Below are 20,915 nucleotides of genomic sequence, written 5' to 3'. Positions count from 1 at the left end.
AAGGATCTTTTTAATCCAAACATACTACTTAAGACCTCATTTGTCTGTTAGCTTGTTAATTATGTCCTTATAACTCTACTCTTGATGGAGAAATATGTGGAAAGGTGTGACATTCTAGACCCACTCTCCATAAATCTAAGACTATTTATTGAGTTGGCAGATTAATTTCTTGCCACAACCAATTACCAATTAGTAAGGTCTGCTCCAGGTCCCTTTCTTTCTTTCATGACTTCCTCCCCAAACATCTTCCTGTGCCAAACCTTTTCAATTACTACCCACATATCACCTCCCAATCATCCATGGTTTTGAACCTCTCAACTGCTGTGTGAGTCCTCACTGCAATCGTATAAGGAGTGTCCCTCTCCTGCTATCTCAGACACAGAGCTCCTGCACGGTTTTCAATGTCCCTTTGATTCTCGGTTCTTAGTCATAACTTGCTTATTAAGCCTTTTTGTTCACTGGAAACTGCCAGCAAGATGTACCGTCTCTTTAAGAGTGCCCTTCTTCTGTCAGTAGCAATTATTAATATCATTCAAAAGGAAAGATTTGAATCCCTGAAGCTAATTGAAACCCTGCCTTCTTATTCGGGTGTATGTTTCCTTGGTTGCCTAGAAGGTCTGGGTTTATATTCATGCTCATCCTTTTATTTCTTTCTATTCTCTCTGTACCCGCCCTAAGTCTGACCTTTTCCCAGGATTCCTATGAGTGCATTTAATTTCCTTCAGAATAAATAGCACAGTCTTCTGTTTCTCCTCAATACTGAGTATTAAAGTGTGAGACCAGATAGTGCTATTTCTCTGTTATAGATTTTAACCATTAAATAGGCATTCCCTGACAGTGCTTTGGAGATTTGAGATATACACGGACATAGAATAATGTAGAAACTTTTAGGCGATTGGTAACTTATAAAAGCTCATCATGGCCATGTCATCTTGCAATTCAAGGTTTCTGTTATTTTTGAAGGACTGCAAGGGATTCTGAGTCATATGTTGGATCATAAAATTCTAAAGCAAACATTTATACACTTAGGTAAATACTATATTTAGATGAAATAGTCTACAAACCCTTTCTCCACGTTGGTTAATCTTTTGGTCCCACTCCCATTTTTGTTCCAGCTGGTTTGATGGAGTTTCGAAGAAGGTTTCATTTTTGTGTAGTGCCTCATTGCTTGCTCTATGAGAATCAACAAGTCTGTGGATGTTGGTTTGGTTTTCCAATGGCTCAGCTCTCTTCCTGCTAATGTGAAGTCAAAGACTGTCCGTCAAATCATGACTAACCGTGTTATAAATGTTAGTCATGAAGGAGATAGATGAAGAGGAGCCAATATGGCTCGGTGGCAGCTCACAACAAGGCAAGTCAAGGCATATGTCCTTCAGGATGTGGTTCATGGAGTGCATTCTCCCTCACAGGCAAGTAACTGAACATTTACTTTTAATTTGTAACAAGTTTTACAGGAATGATTCTCTGAATGTTAGATTCTATAGTATTTTTTCTTTCTCTGGTTCGTAAGACTATCTAGCCTAATTAAATTGCGGTTATTTCTCATTAAATTAAAATATTCCTATTACTTTATTTTTTATGAGTATGAGTATTTTAAAACATGTTTTGGTTAATATTTCGAGAACGTCATACATGCATGATGTATTTTGATCTTACGCCACGCCTTCTCTTCAATCTTCCTTTTCTTACACCTTCCAAACTTTGTATACTTTTAAAAATTATTTTTAGGGGCTGGTGAGATGGCTCAGTGGGTAAGAGCACCCGATTGCTCTTCCGAAGGTCCGGAGTTCAAATCCCAGCAACCACATGGTGGCTCATAACCATCCGTAACAAGATCTGATGCCCTCTTCTGGAGTGTCTGAAGACAGTTACAGTGTACTTACATATAATAAATAAATAAATAAACAAATCTTTAAAAAAAAAATAAAAAAAACAAAAAATAAAAATTATTTTTAATTCTTTTTGAATTATAATACTCTTACACCATCTCCCAGCCCTTCCCAAATTCTCCAACTTGTTCTCATTCAAATTTATAGTCTCTTTTAATATGTTTTAAGAGCTGACCATTTGGTATTGGTTAACCAATCAGGGTGTTCTTCCCTGGGGAAAATAATTTCTCCTGCTCTGAGGGTCCCTTATTTACCTATACTTTCTTGTCTTAGGTTAAGGGGCCTTGGGTGCTTTTCCATTTTTGTGTTAGCATGTCTATTGTTGCCATTCTTATTTATGCCATGTTTAGGCAGCCATGCTAGTGAGTCTTCATGCATGCAGCTTCTATGACATTTCTAGGAGACAAAGTCTTAAAGCAAACTTGCTGTTCTTCGGGCTCTTACACGGTTCTGCTCTCTTCTTCAATGATCCCCGAGTCTTAAGTGCAGGGGTTATGTTGTAGTTTTATCAGTTAGAAATGGGCTCCACAACTCTGAGTTTTGATCACTTGTGGTTTTCTGTAATGGTCTTCATCTGTTGCAAAGGTAATTTTCCTTGATGGGATGAGAAACATTGTCTATGGGTATAAGGATAAATATTTATAGCTTAGTTAGGTATTATGCTGTTTTAGTCAAGTGGGTGTGGTAGGTTCTCCTCCAAGATCCATGACTTCACTAGCCTTGGGTAGTCAGCTAGGTTTCCAGTAGCAGACTTATTGGGTCTTAAGTATGATTAGAGAGCTGTTGGTTATCACCAAGGTATATGTCATAACCTTAAGGGCATCATAACATGCTGGCTGTTCCTCATTGACATCATAGCTGGCTAGGGGTGCGGGTTGCTCTCCTCCTTGGGAATTTTGCATGGTGCTTTCTGGTATTGGAGGGCAGCCTGGAACCAATAAAGTAATATAGTTGGTATGAAGTAATATGGATCATTTGATAATCTCACAGTTATTAGTAATTATGATTCTCTTCAAGGTGAATCAACAGTGCTTCTCACCTAAAAACTGTATGCAGTTAACTGGAACATGTCTAGGGAAATAGTTTTGTGAGTTTTTACTTTATTTGTGTGTGTGTGTGTGTGTGTGTGTGTGTGTGTGTGTGTGTGTGGTGCCTTTGGTGGTGATCGTGGTAGAAGTGGTTATGATGATGGTGGAGATGATGGGGATGGTGGTGTTGGCAGCGTCGGAGGTGGAGACAGCAGTGGTGGTAGAGGTGAGGTTGATGTTGGTAGAGGTGGTAGTAATAGTGATGGTGATAGAGGCTGAGGCAATGTTAGTGGTGGTATTGAGGAGAGAATGAGGCCCTCACACATGCCAGATGGGCCCTCTGACACCAAGATAGACGCAGATGGGGGAATAATTTTGGAGCTAATTAAAGTTTAACAATTTCCTGGAAATGGAACAGGTAGTGTTTGTTTAAAAGTATGATTTTGGGAGGCATATCTAAGGCTTCTAAGTTTGGATGGGACTCAGGAAAAGGCTACTTTCCAAGAGGGCAACTGGATAAGTAACAATTCATGCGAGAATTAAGCAATACTTAACCTGCTGATAGTTCTCCAGGCTTTGGACTGGAGTGGAAGGGGAGAAGTCTGAAGGCCTGGTTTGCAATTAGGACTAAAGCTTAAGGTACATTTGGGACACCCTATCTACTCTCAGCTCTTTCCTCATCATCTCAAGATGCTTATTCTCTGATGCTGTGGCTCGTAACCTTGGTAATGAAATAGCATTGATCTAGTTTAATTTTCCTGTATCAGCACCACGCAGATGAGGAGGTGAAGAGAAGAGGGTTATAAGGTAACACAGGCAACTGACTTGTCACAAGTGGAACTAACTGTCTATCAAGTGTTATAGAATCTGTTGCAACTTTCATTTGTAAACATTGTGACTAAGGCTGGCATTCATCCTATGAAGGCAACTGTAAGGCTTTGCTTTGCAGGGGGTATCTGTTTACATGTAACCATTTGTTTTTAACTGTTTACTTTTGGATGATCTATAAAACACAACCCTAAAACACACTAGACAAATCTCACACCAGAAAAATCTTCCCTGCAAACTAGTTTTCCTTTTAGAATGTAATACAATCAACAACTGGCCAACAAAATATGCAAGTCACATCCATGTTAAAAATTCTAGTATATACGTATAAAAATGAAAATAAATTTTAATAATGTTTTAAATAAGCAAATAATATCAACAGGTAGTCAACATACCTATTTTTTAAATTTACAAAGTTTTAAAAACCTGGTACATATATGTCAACTTGGCCACTAAACATCCAATTGTACAGTGAAATGTAGTCCTACTGAAGCTTATATTTCATGGAAATCCTATCTTACTCCTGTATAAATTTAGATTCATAAGAATGATATAAAACGTTTTTACAATGAGTTAAGTAGACATATGTGGCCAGTGGCTACTATTTGAACAGCTTTGGACCTACTTTTGAATTTTGCTTGCCCCTCTAGAGCAGACTCTATACTCAGGGACTTCGGTTGAGGTTTATTTTTGTTTGATACACCACTTGGTTAACACTTGTGCTTTTAATATTTTAAAAGCCAATTCAAAGAGTAAGAGAAAACTTTGCAAGTTTCTTTTTGAGTATTCACTAAACATTACTAACGCTTGCTTGTGAATAAATTCTCTGGGCAAAATCAAACAACTTTACAGAAGTAGGTAAATGTGCTGTTAATTTGGAATTAGAAAAATAAGCTGAGGATACAGTGGCTGAATCACTTCTGGCCACTGCTTTGTATGGCTGTCTTTTAGCTTGACGACAGATTTAACTTCTGCATATTAGGGTTAGCGATTTTCACCTTCCTGACAAGCAAACTTCAGAGTTTGCACTTCTCGAGAGTATACAGAGGTCTTTCACAAAAGCAGGCGGTAGTCGCTGAACTTGCACCGACAGAGATTTAGCTAAAGCCCTTTTCTATTTTCAGCCAGACCAACTGCGGGTCAATGCAAGTTTCTGCAGAGTGAAAAGCGCCGAAATACAAAACAGAGAAGCGGAAGGCTAGATCTTGGCCAGGTACCACTCCAAGACTACACCCCGGAGACTACGCCCACCGAAACTCCACAGGGGCAATTGTTTTTGTGGCGGCGGCAGCCGGTCCCAGCAAGTCACAACGCACAACAGGGAGACTCCACTGCCATCTAAGCCCAGGGCGACGTGGCCCCGCCCAGCCCGGACCACGGGGGCGTGCCCATTAGTGGGGGGGCGTGGTCAGCCTTGGGGCGAGGCGGGGCGAGCGCGGAGGCGGAAGTTCCCCACCGGCTTGAGAGGCGACGGCGCAGGCACCGCGAGCCACTTGTCAGCGCTGGTCTGAGGCGGAGGGTGCGCCGCGCCGGTCCAGAGGTGAGTGGCCGCGGGAGGCGGAGGAACAAGTCCTGGTCCGCGAGGGGAGAGGAGGAGAAGCGGGTGACGGGGTGCGGCGCGTGGAGAGGCGCGGGACGAGAGGAGGACGGGGCGAGCGTCTCCCCGCGAGCCGCGGCTCCTCAGGTGCTCCCGGTGCGCACCGAGGTGTGAGAAGCGCCCGGGCAGGACGGCGCGCGGCGGGACCGAGCGCCGGGAGCCGGGGCTCTCGGGGACCAGCGCCCCGGAGAGCCGGGCGCACCAGGGGGCGCCCGCCGAGCCCGAGGGCAGGCGGCGAAGGGCAGCACCTCGGCCTGGGGCGCGCCAGCCCGGAGGGAGGCTCGGGCGAGCCGAGAGTGTGCGCCTGCACGGGAAAGCGGGGCAGTTTTGTTTGCTGTCTCCCAGGCTCCGGAGAAGCGTGTGTTTTCCCCTCCCTGAAATATTTGCAGTTGTGTAACCTGTGAGGGTTACACGTCGGTGCGTCCAGCATGAAAGCTCACTTAGATCGGTCGCGGTCCCCAGTTTTTATGAATCTGGTGTGTACTTGGGGGCTTTGGGTCAGATCTGAGCTTCAGCCCCGTTTGACAATGAGTGGAAAAAGGAAGGGCGTATGGACTGGGCAGAACTTGGAAAGAAAATTCGTGACTGGGCTGGGCAGGTCTAGGGTGTGATCGCCAGATCCTATCCCAGGTCCGCCTTCTTGACCCGAGGACGTCTGAACCCGCCTGCTACGGAAACTGCTAGCTGGGGAACCTTATTTGGCCAACAGGGCTAGGCGTGAACCCAAGCTGGGAAACGTCTCATCCCTCAGCTTTAGTGCTTTAGCCCTCCCACCCTTCTATCTCAGGAAAGGGAGAAAGAATCTCTAGGCAGTCTTAATTGAAGGGCTCGTCACTTGTAGGTCTCTCCCGGTTATGCACACCAAGGAAACTAACACGCAAGTGTGGGAAACCACTTTTAGCCTCCCTCACTAGCAGTAGATAGAAGGCATTATTTATGCTGTCCCTAAATGAACATCCAAAACTTTACAGAAATTCCAACATTTTTACATGTTTGAAAGCAGAATAAGCTGTTATTTCCTGCCTGCTTGGTTGGTATTTCAGCATTTGGGCACTAATAACCACATGGGGGAGACTTGGAAAAGGCCAATAAAAATATTGCCGTTGCTTAAGGATCAGAATATTTTAAGACAAATGAATTCCAAGTGAAGCTAGCTGAAAGGGAATTTAGAGAAGAGACCGGTGTTGTGGTTTGGCTGACTTGGCTAGTGCTAGAAATGTTAATAACAAATGGGAGAAATCAGGAAGGGAGTCCCAATGAAAAGGGAAGTGACATGGATGTGGGATGACACACACGTACAATACATTCTCTCCTAGGGAAAAATGGAGTCAGAGTATGGTTAGCTTAACTTTCACATTCTTCCCTTGACACAGTTGAAGATTTAAAAAGGAGAGTGGCCTGTGAACTCTCAGTTGGCTTACTGATTTCTTTGTGCTGTATGGCACTATCAAGACTGCCTCTATGGGTCTTGAGGAGATCCTCTAGCGGGAAGGCAGTGCTCTGTGGCTTGTGATTAGCTCCCTACCATTTGGTTTTCACCTGCCATTTGGCTTCCTATGGGTCTTTTTGTAAGGCCACTGCTTACTACTGCGGTGCCAAAGAAACACTGAACAGTCAGTACTATTATGCTGTCTTAAAATCTTTGCAGTGGACATTATCCCGAAACTAATGTTTCTTTAGGAACTAGATTTCCTTTGAAGTGTTGCCTCATTTTCCCTTCTTGGAAAAAAAAAATATATATATATATATATATGCTGAGAATTAGACCCAAGGTCTCATGAATGCTACACAGACTCTCTACCACTGAGATATATTTCTTAATCCCTAAAGCTTTGTTTTGACAAGTGTCTTTAAAGTATTATAGTCATATACCTGCCATATTTTTAGATAGAAGAACTTAATATCCTTAATATTCTTTGTAAAGAGAGAACAATGCTCATTATTCCCAATGCCTCCTTAATACAAGTAGGACATTCTTAAGTCAAATTGAGCTTTTAAAAGAACTACACTGGACCACCAAACAGGCAGCATATACCAACTGATATGAGGTCCCCAACACATATACAGCAGAGGACTGCCAGGCTTGTGTTCAATCAGAGATGATGCACCTAACCATCAAGAAACTGGAGGCCCAAGGGAGTTAGAGGTCAGGTGGGGTGGGATGTGGGGGGTGGGGGGGTAGGGATATCCTTGTGGAGACAGGGGGTGGGGGGGTAAGGGATGTGGAATAGTTAAAGAGTTGGAGGATGGATGATGGAGGGGAGGGGGCTGGTTATAAAATCTGGAGTGTAAAAATAAATTAATAAATAAATTTATAAAAGAAAGAAAATACATTAAAGACAAGGCAAAACAAAACAAAAACCCAACAAACTACCCTGAAGTCATTATGAGCCTAAGAACAGCAAGACAGGACAAAAAAGAAAAAAAAAAAAGCAAAACAATGCATCATGGTAATTTTCTAAGGCTCCAATTAAGTTTCATTAAGGCTAACCTTGTATTTCAGTTATGGTTAGTAGAGTCTCATTTACTGGCTTGGGGAGGCTTAGTCTTTGCTTTGCTGGATTATGTATGAGTATAAAAGAAAACAAGAATTTAGACTAAAATACCACCTGTTCTAGAATTTAGCCCATCATTGCCCATATGAAAGAAAAATAAGGCTTTAGGTTCACTTCCCAGCCCCATAAACAAACAACTAGATAAACAAAAACCCAGTTTCAGACATACTTCATACTTAGAAATTCTGAACTGTTATGGCAGCAACCTTATCTTTCCTTCCTTGACATACTTTTCCACCTTTAAACTCCACCTAAACTTCTGTTACAACACACCAGATTTAGCAGCGTATGTAGACACCTGATCCACTGAGGATGAAGCAATGCTAGTTTAGGAAATCTAGTTCCTAAAGAAAAGTGATTTCAGGGATAATGTGCTGAGTATGAAGTTCCCTTAACTGTTGAAAATACCATATTCCTATAGAGGAGTCTAGGAGTTAGGGTTCTAAATTAGAATTAGAATTAGGATAATTAATCTCGGTTTAAAATAATTTATTATTTAGAACTCATGAACAAAGCCAGCAGATCTGCAGTCCCTTTTATATGTTGACATGATTGAAGGAAGTGAGATGGAAGGGATCTTGTTGGCTTAGGAAGCATGAAATGGAGGGAATAGGAAAGCCTTAATTACAATTGAAATCTTATTCTGATCTGGTATGTATTTCTTCCAATAAAAATTCTTATGTGAGAGTCCACCAAATTTGTTTTGCAATCAATGTAGGAGCTGGGCAGATGTCTAAATGTCCATCCTGATAGGGAATTGGCATAAGTTTGAAACTGAGTGTTAATTAGCTCATCAATTCCGTTTCCTCCACTGAAATGAATAAAGAGTTTGCTAGATATGACCTGTATGTCTTTTCACACCACTCCAAAAACCTGAACAGTTTTGTTGGCTTTATAGAAAATGTATTGATATATGAAATTGGGGTTTTTAATAATCATTTTTACTAACTATCTGATTTTCTTTTGCAGTTTCGTTCATTTTCTAGAACTGCACGTTGAACCCTGGGAACCATGAGCAACTACAATGTGTCATTGGTCGGCCCAGCTCCTTGGGGTTTCCGGCTCCAAGGTGGCAAGGATTTCAACATGCCTCTGACGATCTCTAGTGTAAGCAACCTCGACAGACGTTACTCCAAATGCTCATTCACTGTCTGGCCCTGGGAACCGCAGGAGTGGATCCTTGAATTCTCTTTTGACCTGTGTTAACTTGTTACCATGTGGGGTTCTTGTTTTTTCCCTCTTCCCAGGTTTGTCTGTCTAATAGAGATGCAGAGGGAAGGAACTTGACAAGGACAGCTTGTTTAGTTCAGCTTGTTTTCAGTTTCTCCACTAGTAACAAGAGTAAAATAGGAAACGTCCAACTGTGGAGCTGGTTCTACTGTTTGGAATAGCCCCTAGTTTGAGAAAATCTCTGAGCTCTAATTTCTTCAAAAGTACTTTTATGGCATTGTATTATCGTGTTTTAATTGCCCTTTTTTCAGTTCCAAAACCTGTCTGTTAACACTAGTGACCATGACTGGTTTGGGCATTATTTTGTCAACTAACATTCTGGTGGAGGTAATAGGAGTCAGATGGGAGAAAGCTACTTCCTTGGTCTGTGGAGAGGAGAAGGGTGAGGCTCTGCAGCTAGATGGTCAGCCTATGAGTAATTGAGATTGACTTTTTACCAGGTTTGGGATTTAGTTGAATATTTTGTGTGTGTGTGTGTGTGTGTGTGTGTGTGTGTGTGTGTGTGTGTGTGTGTATGTGTGTGGACACAGAGAGAGGGAGAAGGAAAAGGAGAGAGGGGAGTCAGGTGAAACTGACACTGTGTAGCTCTGGATAATCTGGAACTTGCTATGTAAGCCAGACTGGCTTTGAACTCACAGAGACATCCTGCTTCTACTTCCCCAGTGCTGAGAGTAGAGGTGTGTATCATCATGTCTGGGTTTAGAATGTCTTGATGATTTTGAGAAGGGGATAATCAGGCCCAGTTTCACTCACCAAGAGGTGATATTACTATTATTTATTTGTATAACTTCCTCTGTGTATGTGTGTGTTTGTATGTGTACTGGCAGACAGTTTGAGGTGCTAGCCTTAGGTTGTGATTCTGATAAGAGGGAACACTGTGTACATATATGCATGCCCTTCCCTGGCACACAGAAATGCTTTCCTTGTGTAGACAGAGTGCTAATTAAAGGATTTTGAACATACTGATTAAAAGCGACCATGCTAACAAAGCTGCTGAGTTATTTCTGTTCTCTTACAAAAGTGTCTGCCATCTCCTGTGACCTTTTTGGGCCTGTGCAGTGGGGCATGCAATTCATTCTGGACTGGACAGGATTGGGAGGGAGGAGAGAAGGGAATGTTGGCTCAACTAGGCAGCTAGGCTCTTGGCCTGTTAGTATCCTTATTTTTAACCCCTTAATTGGTTCAGTTTAAACATGTCCAATAACAGTGTCTAATGAAAATTTGTGCCTCATAACATTTATATTATGTCAAGATTATTACTGTTACCAATTAATTACCTCTATGATCATGCTTATTCTGCTTTTTTATATAGAATGGTTGGAATAATTTTCAGTGATCTTCAGGTTCTTTAATTAATAGTATTAAGAAGCAGTTAAAACCTGATGTCCTGCCTTAAAATGTGTAATTTAATGGTTCTCTTATGTAATGATACCTGTAAAAATTCTAGCAAAGTTTGGTACATTAAAATCTCTCAATTATTTATTATCTTTTATAATAATATATAATGAAAATGAAAGGCCTGAAACATTTAATCCCTCAGTTTTAGGGAATATGGCAATCATTATTATATTGTTATTATTTTTACTTAATGAATGCTAACATTGCAAAAAAAAAAAAAAAAAAAAAAAAAAAAAAAAAAAAAAAGAAAGAAAAAGAAAACCAAAAGAAACCCAGAAACTTGTACGTCTTTATTTTTAGAATTCAGAATTATACAGTTTTTCTTTGAACTCTAAAGAGTCATTTCATAGAACACTGGCACTTTGGGGTTTTAAGTTGTATTTGAGGTAAATATAAACCACTGTCAAGGACTTAAAAGTTCTATTTCCCTGAGATTTTGTTGTAGTAGTATATAAATATGCTGTTCTGACCTGGCTTATAAAGAGTGCATACTACATTAATATTCTACCTTGACATTTGTATTGGGTAATGTTTTGTGGGTGGGCTTCTAAGGTAGGTTTAGCAGCTCCTGCCAGTGCTTCTAAGTGGGGCTCAGACTGGGACACAGTATGAGCATGTCATTGTTTTCCGGTTTTCTCTCTAAAATGCAGTGTTGCTGCTGGAGTGTGCAGGCCACTTTTTATGACCCTGTGTTTATGGGAATAGTCTTGTAGCCATGGAATGTGGGGATGGGTTTCATTGTAGCCATGTTGGTTTCTTGGTCTTTGCCAGTATACTTTATAAGAAGAAATAGGAGACTAGTTGAACAATTCAGGGCTATACTTTGTCAAGCTGCTTTTTTCTCAGTGAGGTTATAAGAACTTTTTGTGTAGAAGCATCTTTTCAATTTGAGATCTCAAAGTTGAAGTACTTGGCTGTGTGTCATTACCTGATGTTTGATCCCACAATGTGTTTTCTTTATTACCAGTATTTGGGTTTCTCCAGTAAGCTCCCAGTTCTTCAGTAAACTTATTTTTAAGAAGTTGCTTTAGCAGATTAGAATGAGGTTAGATTCTGATTTTCAAGAGTAAGAGGAGAATAAATTGGATTTCAATTGGGTTTAAAAAGACCAATATTAAGAAATAGACCGCTGGTGAGATGGCTCAGTGGGTAAGAGCACTGACTGCTCTTCCAAAGGTCCAGAGTTCAAATTCCAGCAACCACATGGTGGCTCACAACCACTGTAATGAGATCTGACACCCTCTTCTGGTGCGTCTGAAGTCAGCTACAGTGTACTTATGTATAATAATAAATAAATCTTTAAAAAACAAAAAAGACTAGGCACATCTTTAAAAAAAAATGGGGCCGGAGAGATGGCTCAGTGGTTAAGAGCACTGACTGCTCTTCTGAAGGTCCTGAGTTCAAATCCCAGCAACCACATGGTGGCTCACAACCATCTGTAATGAGATATGATGCCCTCTTCTGGTGTGTCTGAAAACAGCTACAGTGTACTTACATATAATAAATAAATAAATCTTTAAAAAAAAAAAAAGAAATAGAGCAATTTCACAAGATGGAATATGGGAAGACTTGGCTGGGAATTCATTTGCTTGGAAGTTACAGTAGTCCTTCTAGAAGCTGCTGAAGATACTGTTTTGGGAAATACAAAATGATATGGTCAAGAAGAAAGGACAGTACTGTCGTACTGAGTAGTATGTTTATTTATCACCTGACAGGATTGGATGAAATGACAGAAATGTTGGTCACGTTTTTCAGTTTTAGTGGGTGTAAATCTTCTGTATTTGGAAGGATTTGCTTCTTTAAAAGGGATTAATTGAAATGGTCCTCAAAGGATGGAATTTGAATACCTCCAGTTTTCCTGTTATTTTTTATTGTACTATGATATTGAATACTTTCCCTGTCGTTGCTTGACTCCTAGTTAAGCTATGAATGCAGTTGAATACTTCTGCAGACATGCCAGCTGCAATTTCTCTCCTGGAGAACAGTCTGAAATGCCCTGCAGTCCCTTTAAGCTGAGATGAGAGAGAACTCCTTTACTTTGAATAAATGGGTCCATTGTTAGTTTAAAGGTGTTGAGTCATGGTGCCCAGTTACAAAGTTAACTTAGTTTATGTAACTACATAACGTATATTTCACATGTATGCTCACTTGCTGCTTTTAAGATACTAATTGCCTTTCTGGGGGGGAGGGTTGTTTCAGAACTCTTACTTTTCCGGACATGCTTTTCTCTTTTGTGGTCACAGATGTCAAGTCACCCTAAGATAATTCTAAAAATAGTTTTCTGTTGTAAAGAAATAAAAATGAATCTATTTTATTACAAATGAGTAATTTTAAAGATTTTTAAGTTTATATGCTCTTCAGAAATACTGGTTTTGTAGGGAAGTTATTTTTCAGAGGAATCTTCCTGGTAAGAAGGACTCTTGTATCTCAAGGAGGAAGCAATACTGCAGGGCTTGGTGTAAGACTAGCACTTCAGACCTAACTAGAGAAGGGTTTTATGGTAACCGTTCACTTAGGAGTTAGTGTTTCCCCTGGAAATGGAGAGGGCTGATTGAAGCCTATGGTCTTACTTTGGTTAGTTGAGACCTTTGGTAGTGTGGGGCGTGGTAGTGTGGATATGAAGTTGACCTGTTGTGTGCCTTTGTGCCTGACATCCTATTTGTAGTTGTTCTTGCCCAGATTCCCATTTCCTCAGGGTGAGTCAGAGCCTGTTCTTCCTCCAGTCTCATGATTGGAGGAGAAATCTTGATAAGATTTCACTAATCTAGATGCGAATACTGTTTTTTGTTTTTGTTTTTGTTTTTGTTTTTTGTTTTTGTTTTTGTTTTTTTACAAAAAAAGAGCTTATCCTTTTGGTATCTTCAAGGGTATTATTGTGCTTCAGCTTCGGCAAGTAAGACTCTAGGCCCTTACTCCAGTGTCTGAGGCAGAAACAGACTGCCTATGTGCTGTAAAACTTGACCAAGTGAAGCACCGTAAATATCAATGTTTGTCTGTGTGTAAGTAAGTGGCAGAGGGGAAATGAAAAGGGAAAACATTAAAAAACATTAATTTGATCAACTGAAGGACAGGCAGTTCTCTGATCCTCAGCGATTCCAGATGCAGAACAACTGCCCAGCCGCACTGTGAAAGCAGGGCTGCTTTATAGTGACACAGAGAGGAAATCATAGTTCTTTAGATGATGAATCAAATGAAAAAGATATATATATGTATATGTATATATATGTATATGTATATAATTTAAATGTTAGGTTTGGAAGAATTTTCTTATGCTGTTTAAGCACAATATCTTTTTTTTTTCACCTTAAAGATGTATTTATTTATTTTTACTTCATATGTATGAGTATTTTGCCAGTATGTATGTAAGTGTACTGCATGTGTATATGGAGCCCACAGAAGGCAGAAGAAAACACTGCATTCCCCTGGAACTGGAGATATGGTCTGTTATAAGCCATCATGTGGGTGTTGGGAACCAAACCTAGTCCTCTGAAAGAGCAGCTAGTGTCCTTAACTGCAGAGCCATCTGTCCCACCCCTAAGTTGAATTTCTTAGGTTTTATGTTCACTTTGCCTATTTCCTTAACCATCTTTCTTGTTGTGTAAATGGAGTAACCTGCCCTTTCAACAGATACTCTAGTTTCTTTTATAGCCCATAGATATGTTGTTATCTATTTATCTGTCAGTTGCTGGGGCAGAGTTCACAGTGATACTGGCATTTAGGCATTTAGTACTCAGGAGGGCTATACACTCGCAGCACATGTCCCTGAGAGGCCTCAATGTAGGAGCTTAAAATCAATGTTGAACATTAACATGAAGGAATGAAAAGGAAAAAAATTAAAAAAAAAAACAAGGGGAAAGAAATAATTTTCAAAGCCTACATCCTTAGTCAAACTTGGTCTTTAAGAAATTTTGCACCCGGGCGTGGTGGTACAAACCTTTAATCCCAGCACTTGGGAAGCAGGGGGAGGCAGATTTCTGAGTTCGAGGCCAGCCTGGTCTACAGAATGAGTTCCAGGACAGCCAGGGCTACACAGAGAAACCCTGTCTCAAAAAAAAAAAAAAATTTTTGCTTAATTCTTTACCCCTCCCTGCTATGAAGGAAGTATTCAGTCAAATACTTCATCTGCTTAATTTAAAGATATGAATGCTTTTGCCCTGATACTAATTTCTTTCTGAAATACTCAATTTTAGCATTTTCTTGCATATACTTCTAGAGATGATCTGTATACATACATGTAAATGAACATACCTCATTGATAAAAAAATTAGTATCTTTAAGAAGGAAAATCTTGGCAGTTTCTTTTTTCTCTTAATGTCAGTTAACATGTCTTTCTTAAAAAACAAAACTGCTACAATGCTTTTGTAAATGTCATAATTTATGTAAGCAGTTTATATTAGTGAATTGTTTGGTTCTCCCTAAGACTTTTGTATTTACTGACAGTGGTATAATTTTTTTTATGCAAGTGTACACACATACACACCAACAGCCCCCCCCACCCCCAGTGTATTTATTAGATGAATTCCTAGAAATGGAACAGCAAGTCCAAGACTTGTATATGTTTGTAATTTTGGTTGGTGTTGCAAAATATCTTTGTAGAGACCCGCCTACTGGTGATAGGAGGTTGTGTTCTTTCCCATACCTGTGCTAGCATGAGTCTAAGCAGACTTTGATCTTTTTCAATCAGATGGGCCAAGTTCCAGCTGCTTCCACTTTCTACAGGGTTTAATTACAAGTGATATACTAAGATTTCTCCATCTTAAAATGGCTCATTATTTTATACTTGCAATTGAGCATATGAAAGAAAACTGTTCTGTCTTTAGAAATGATATTTGTTAATTTTTTTAGGGATACCTAAAAAGTTCCTTCATCCAGAGATTTTATTAATAGTTATTTCTTTCATTTCTTTCTTTCTTTTTTTTTTCTAAGATCTCCTCTCTGCTTTCACAACTCTCTGGATACATGGCAATAGATTGTGTGTGTGTGTGTGTGTGTGTGTGTGTGTATCTATGTGCATGTGCTTGTGGAGGCCAGAAGTAAACAGCTGATGTCTTCTTCCTCAGCCACCTTGCATGTTATTTTTTATGACAAGGTCTTCCACTGAATGTGGTGTGCTGGGATTTGGCTAGCATGGCTGTCTAGGGAACCCCAGGGATCCGCTTGTCTCTGCTAGCTCTAGGATTACAGGCACATGCTGTCATAGCTGTTTCGTTCTTTCCTTTTGAAAACGTGGCTTCTGGCCTTGTCCTCATGCTGGCTGGGCAAGCACTTTACTGGTAGTCATTTCTCCACTCGTCTATTCCCCGCTTTTATGGGATAGTTTTTAACCCAGCTCTGTCATAGCTGTCTGAGCAGTTAAGCAAACTATATTTAAGAGTTTCGAACTTGTTGTCTTTGGACTTGCATGGTTTTGAACCCCACTCTTCTGTAGCTCTCTTTGTATAATATAGTAGGCGCTGGCCATTCTGAGGTGCTTCATCAGGTTGTGGGTGTAGTAAATTCACCCTTTAATGTTCTGCTGCAAAATTTAACATGCAAAGAGTTGAATTAAAGAAGAATTCCTCATTCTGTGAGTTATCACACACACACACACACACACACACACACATGCATACACACACTCACATGCACACACATATACATTCACTTGCACACATGAATTCACAGGAACTCAGACACATCTACACATGCTCACATGCACTGTTGAACACACATACATACACATACACATACACACATATACACATGCACATAAACACACACACACACACACACACACACACCCCACCCCTGCTATTGGTCCTGAAGTTTATTTATAAGTAGCTATCATTGCCACAGATACATTTTAATTTACCAAAAGTGGAAATATTTATTTTAAAGACATTAAAAATTGAACACCATTTACCATTAACTGGACATAGAATCTAAATGTTGTGATTGAATTCTTATGGAAATCTGTGCTGTTCACATTTCTTTTGAATTGTTCCCCAGCAGCACAGTACCAGCTTCTAGAAAAAGGGCTCATTTTGGCTTCTGTTTTCTAGACATTTCTTTTGACAACTGAACATACATATTTGCTTTAGGCCTGTGGTTGAGAGCCAGCACATCATGGTAAGAACACCCTTTGTAGCAAAATGGTTTACTTTGTGGCTAGAACAAAGAAATAAGAGAACACAGGAGAGACTAATCCCTTCAAGAGTGTGTCTTCAGTGACTAGATTCCCACCTCTTAGAGTTTCTTCTGCCTCCTAGTCATTCTAAGCGGGGTGCTAAGTCTTTAAGACATGGGCCTTTGTGGGACTTAAAAGATCCAAACTAAAGTGGGCTCAGTTGATAATCCAGTATTTTTTCCAACAGTTTCTGAGACATTATATTAAGAAATGTTGGCAGAAGATGTTTGTGGATATGTCTGAAATTATTTTTTCTGTAGGACAACTCTCCTTGGGAAACAAATGTTTTGTGTCTGTATGTAAGTATAAGCATTGTTCCATGATTTCCTGGCTTTAGTCTTTATCTTGATGTTTCTCTGTGCTACTGTTGTTCACATGTCCTATAAGTGCCTCATCCAATCTTTTTATGTTGTTCTTTTTACATATGCCTCTATCCATTTTAGGTGATTCTAATTGCCAAGCCTCTAGATTCCAGAGTGATAATTTTGATATTTTAGCAGACTAGAATGTTCTGAAAGTTGGAGCTTAACCTATCATAGTCTGATTCTTTGTTTGCAGGAGGACATCTTGCCCAGGCAAGAATTATTGAATCTTATATTTAATACTGTCCTATTTTAGAACTCTAAGAATGTCTTATTAAATTCTTGCTTGACTTCTCTACTATTATGACTCCTCTATGTTTCATATACACAATCCCATTTAATACAACTGAGTTTGTAATAGAAAATATCAACTTTGAGCTCTTAAAAGTCCTTGTTCTCTATTCTTCATGTATACTAACTTTATTGTTCCTCATTATTGTTAAAGGCCTACCTATCTTCTGAGTCATGTTCATATGTTAGGTGCTCTTTAAAATGTGAGCACTAGTCAAGCTCACTTTGGACTCCTTCTGTGCTTGTATTAGACTATAGTGATGGAAATGTGCTAGCACTTATTGAACCCTTGTTTTTGTCTAGGTTCTATTGAAGATGTTTTGTTCATGTGTAACAGGATATTTAATCCTCATCACATTCCCAATAGAGAGTATCTTAATTTTAAATCTCTTAACTTATAGACGAAGAAACATGGAAGTTAAATAATATATCCTAAGTCATGTAGTATAATCAGACCTAGGACTTGAAACCAGTTTAACAAAGTAGTAGTGATTCTTTTAATCATTATGCTCTATCACCAGGGACAGTTAAGTATGTGTGTACATTTCACAAAGAATGGATACTGCAATGCTGGGTGTGGTGGTGCACACCTCTAATCCTAGGACTCTGGAGATAGAGGCAGGAGGATCTCTGTGAGTTTTAGACTATTCTGTTCTATATGGAAAGCTTCAGCTCAGCTAGTACTATACATAGTGAGACCCTGACTCAGACAAGAACCAGAAGACATAAAACAAAACAACAAAAAAACAAACCACCACTACTCTCACCAGCAGCAGCAGCAGCAACAACAACAACAAAGAAGAAAGAAAAAGATGCTATAGAATCAAAGATTTATGCTTATGGGAATAATTGAAATTAGTCATTAAAAATTGAGAGTCGTTTCTAGACTGCTCCAAATCCTCAATGAGACTTTAGAAGTATGGATTCTGTGATTGCTATAGATTACATTTGGATGCTTGGTTTGAAGCATTTTGATTTTCTTTGTTTTTAATACTGATCAGGATTATATTTTCTAGAATATGCCTTAGAAATTATAGTAGAACCCTTTATCTCACAAAATATAGTCTTCGTTTGTGGTCAGTCACTGTTGACTTTGAAAATTTTATTTTCAGTGTTAAAGATAGAGTTTATTACAGAGTCAATAGGCGCTCTCTCAATGGCCGTGAGTAAATGTCATCCAAAGAGGTCACTGTGGCAGTCTCTATTCTAGGAAGGTTTTCATTGTATCCAAAAATCTGTAGAACAGTTGCTTTCCCAGGATGTTTTCCTGATCTTTTGATTGACAGGTCCATTTGGATAGTCTCATAAGGAGAGACTGGTACGTCCTTGTTTACCAGATAGCTTCTGGCTAGATGGCAATCCTGTGATCTTCATGGCAGTTCAGAATTACTTTGTATATATTTAATCACCCAGCAGTTCTAACTTTGTTTTCTGGTGTTATGCACAGAAGATTCAGACTGAGAGATAAAAAAGTTCACGATAATAATGAGGATGGCATTAGGGGTGCCAATAGGCACAATTTGAGATTGATTCTGATTCCTTTGAATTAGAGCTGAGTGGGACAGGGTAGATAACTAATTGTGATCTCACTATATCTATGGGATAGTGTGCTTTGTAAATTGCTTTGGAAAGAAATTCCAGGGGAAGCATTCAGAAATTTCTTTTTAAGCCATGAAGACTCTGTAACCTTCCCCAGGTAGCTATTTTGGAAGTATAAGTACATTCTATTATGCATTTGTTTAGAGAAGGTATTTATAGTTCTACTGTAGTCATGATTTTGAATGGTTATTTATACACTAATCGCACATTTTTCCTTGCCTTAACTTTTTACTGTTACTCAGATGGTTTCTGTTTTCACTTCCTTGTGATATTACGACATTTTCTATTCTAAAAGAACTGTTGCACACACATTCAGGAATTGTTTAAAAGTTTTTATGGTAGTGTAGCTAAGAGCCTGTCTCAAAGACACAGTGGATGGTAGTTTATCTTACATGAGATCTGTTGATTTGAAAATGGTTTTAAAATATTGTTATTCTTTTGTCGTGAGTCAGTGTATAGGAGGGTGACTTTGGATTTTTCTGATGATTATGCCTCCTCCCAAATGCTTGTTACTCCAATTGTGCTCTTCCATGGGAGTTCTAGCCCTGTCTATTTTAAGAGTGACTTTGATCTATTGACTGATCAGGAGAACCCCAAGAGTTGTTTGTAATGACCGTTGCCTTATTTCCCATGAGGGTTTAAATAATTCAGTAGATTTTTACATTTATGAAATTTCAGAGAGATCATTCAGGGTTAATATTTTGTAGGAAAAAGCTTAGTTTGACAAACTAAGGAATTTTAATACTTTAGGAACGTTATAGTTGGACAAAAGTCATTGGTGTTACATAATGGTAGAAGTACTATAGAAATCATAATGCCTGTATTTAGAATAACAAACAGTTCAATTTCTCACTTTACATTTATATTTAAGATTAGCTTTTTATAAATTCAAGAGAATATTAAGTTTATGAGTTTTGAGATATATTTACAAAATAATGCTTAGAAAATCCACCTAATAATTATTTGAGTTACATTAAATAGATAATCAATATACCATGTATAGAACATTACTTTTCTTCATGATTTTATCCTACAATTTAAAGCAATTTAATTATAATTAATTTCTATACACAAGAATTTAAAATAACATATAATGATGAATAGTCAAATGTTTATGAGCATTTTATAATTAGCTAATTGTATTAGGATGTTTTGAGGGAACAAAACACATACACAATCTTTCTCTTTCTCTCTATACACCCCCACCCCCACACCCCCTCACATATACAGTGACTTATGAGATTGGCTTATATGATTGAAGGATGGGCAGTCCAGTACTGGTTGCCTACAGCAGAACTGGGAGCTAGAGCGCTCAGTAGCCTTAGTTCACAGAAACGGCAGTGCTGCACTTTCCTTAAGAGCCTAAAAGCCCGGAAAGGGCAAACATTCATTCTAGTTACTGAACAGCAGTGATTTTTATAGACAGCCGTGGTGGAAGCCTTGTTGGGGGGGGGCTGTTTTTTATCTCATTATATTTAGAAAGCAGAGAGCTGAGACAGTAGGGGCAGGGACAGGACACCCACAATCATCTGCTTTAGGAAGTACTTTGGCTGGGTGCAAAAGTACCACTAGGAGGTGGCCATGAAGCCACCAAAACCTCTTGTGGGGAACAATTCAAATTTGAGCCATACATCAATTGTTTCTAGGACCACCTTCACAGATACACTAAAAACTGCGATTTGGTAATCTCCATCTGCTTTTCAGTCAAGATTATACTTATATACTAGTATTATTTCTTCATTTAGTTTTGTTCGTAGAGCACTTACCACATTTTATTTTCTCCCAAAATGCCACTTACTAGAATTTTTTGGTTACATTTAATTGTTTGCTTTCCTATTTGTTTGTTTTTTATTTGGTGGTTATCGTTGTGTGTATTTTTAATGTGCAGATCAGAGGACAACGAGGGGGGGAGGTTGTTTCTCTTATTCCACCATGTGGGTTCTGGAATGGAACTTAGCAGTGTCAGGCTTGA

General features: G+C 39.3%; 1 protein-coding gene across 9 annotated transcripts in view; it reads left to right on the top strand.

Moving 5' to 3' along the window:
• The first annotated feature begins 5,173 nt into the window (after nt 1-5,173).
• Nucleotides 5,174-20,915, top strand: part of Pdlim5 (PDZ and LIM domain 5) — a 160,782-nt gene continuing 145,040 nt past the window's right edge. For 5 of the 9 annotated variants that reach the window (XM_021197105.2, XM_021197099.2, XM_029537576.1 and 2 more), the window contains exons 1-2: nt 5,204-5,285; nt 8,867-9,004. In XM_021197105.2, the coding sequence (XP_021052764.1) occupies nt 8,909-9,004 (96 nt within the window). In that variant the 5' untranslated portion in view covers nt 5,204-5,285; nt 8,867-8,908. Of the gene's footprint in view, nt 5,286-8,866; nt 9,005-20,915 lie in introns of all 9 variants that reach the window. The other 4 variants (XM_021197106.1, XM_021197100.1, XM_021197101.1 and 1 more) reach the window with 1 other exon arrangement.

Source organism: Mus pahari, chromosome 4, assembly GCF_900095145.1.
Source record: "Mus pahari chromosome 4, PAHARI_EIJ_v1.1, whole genome shotgun sequence".
Classification (NCBI taxonomy): domain Eukaryota; kingdom Metazoa; phylum Chordata; class Mammalia; order Rodentia; family Muridae; genus Mus; species Mus pahari.
The sequence above is the reverse complement of the archived record's forward strand: the minus strand, read 5'-3'. Positions and strand labels throughout refer to the sequence as shown.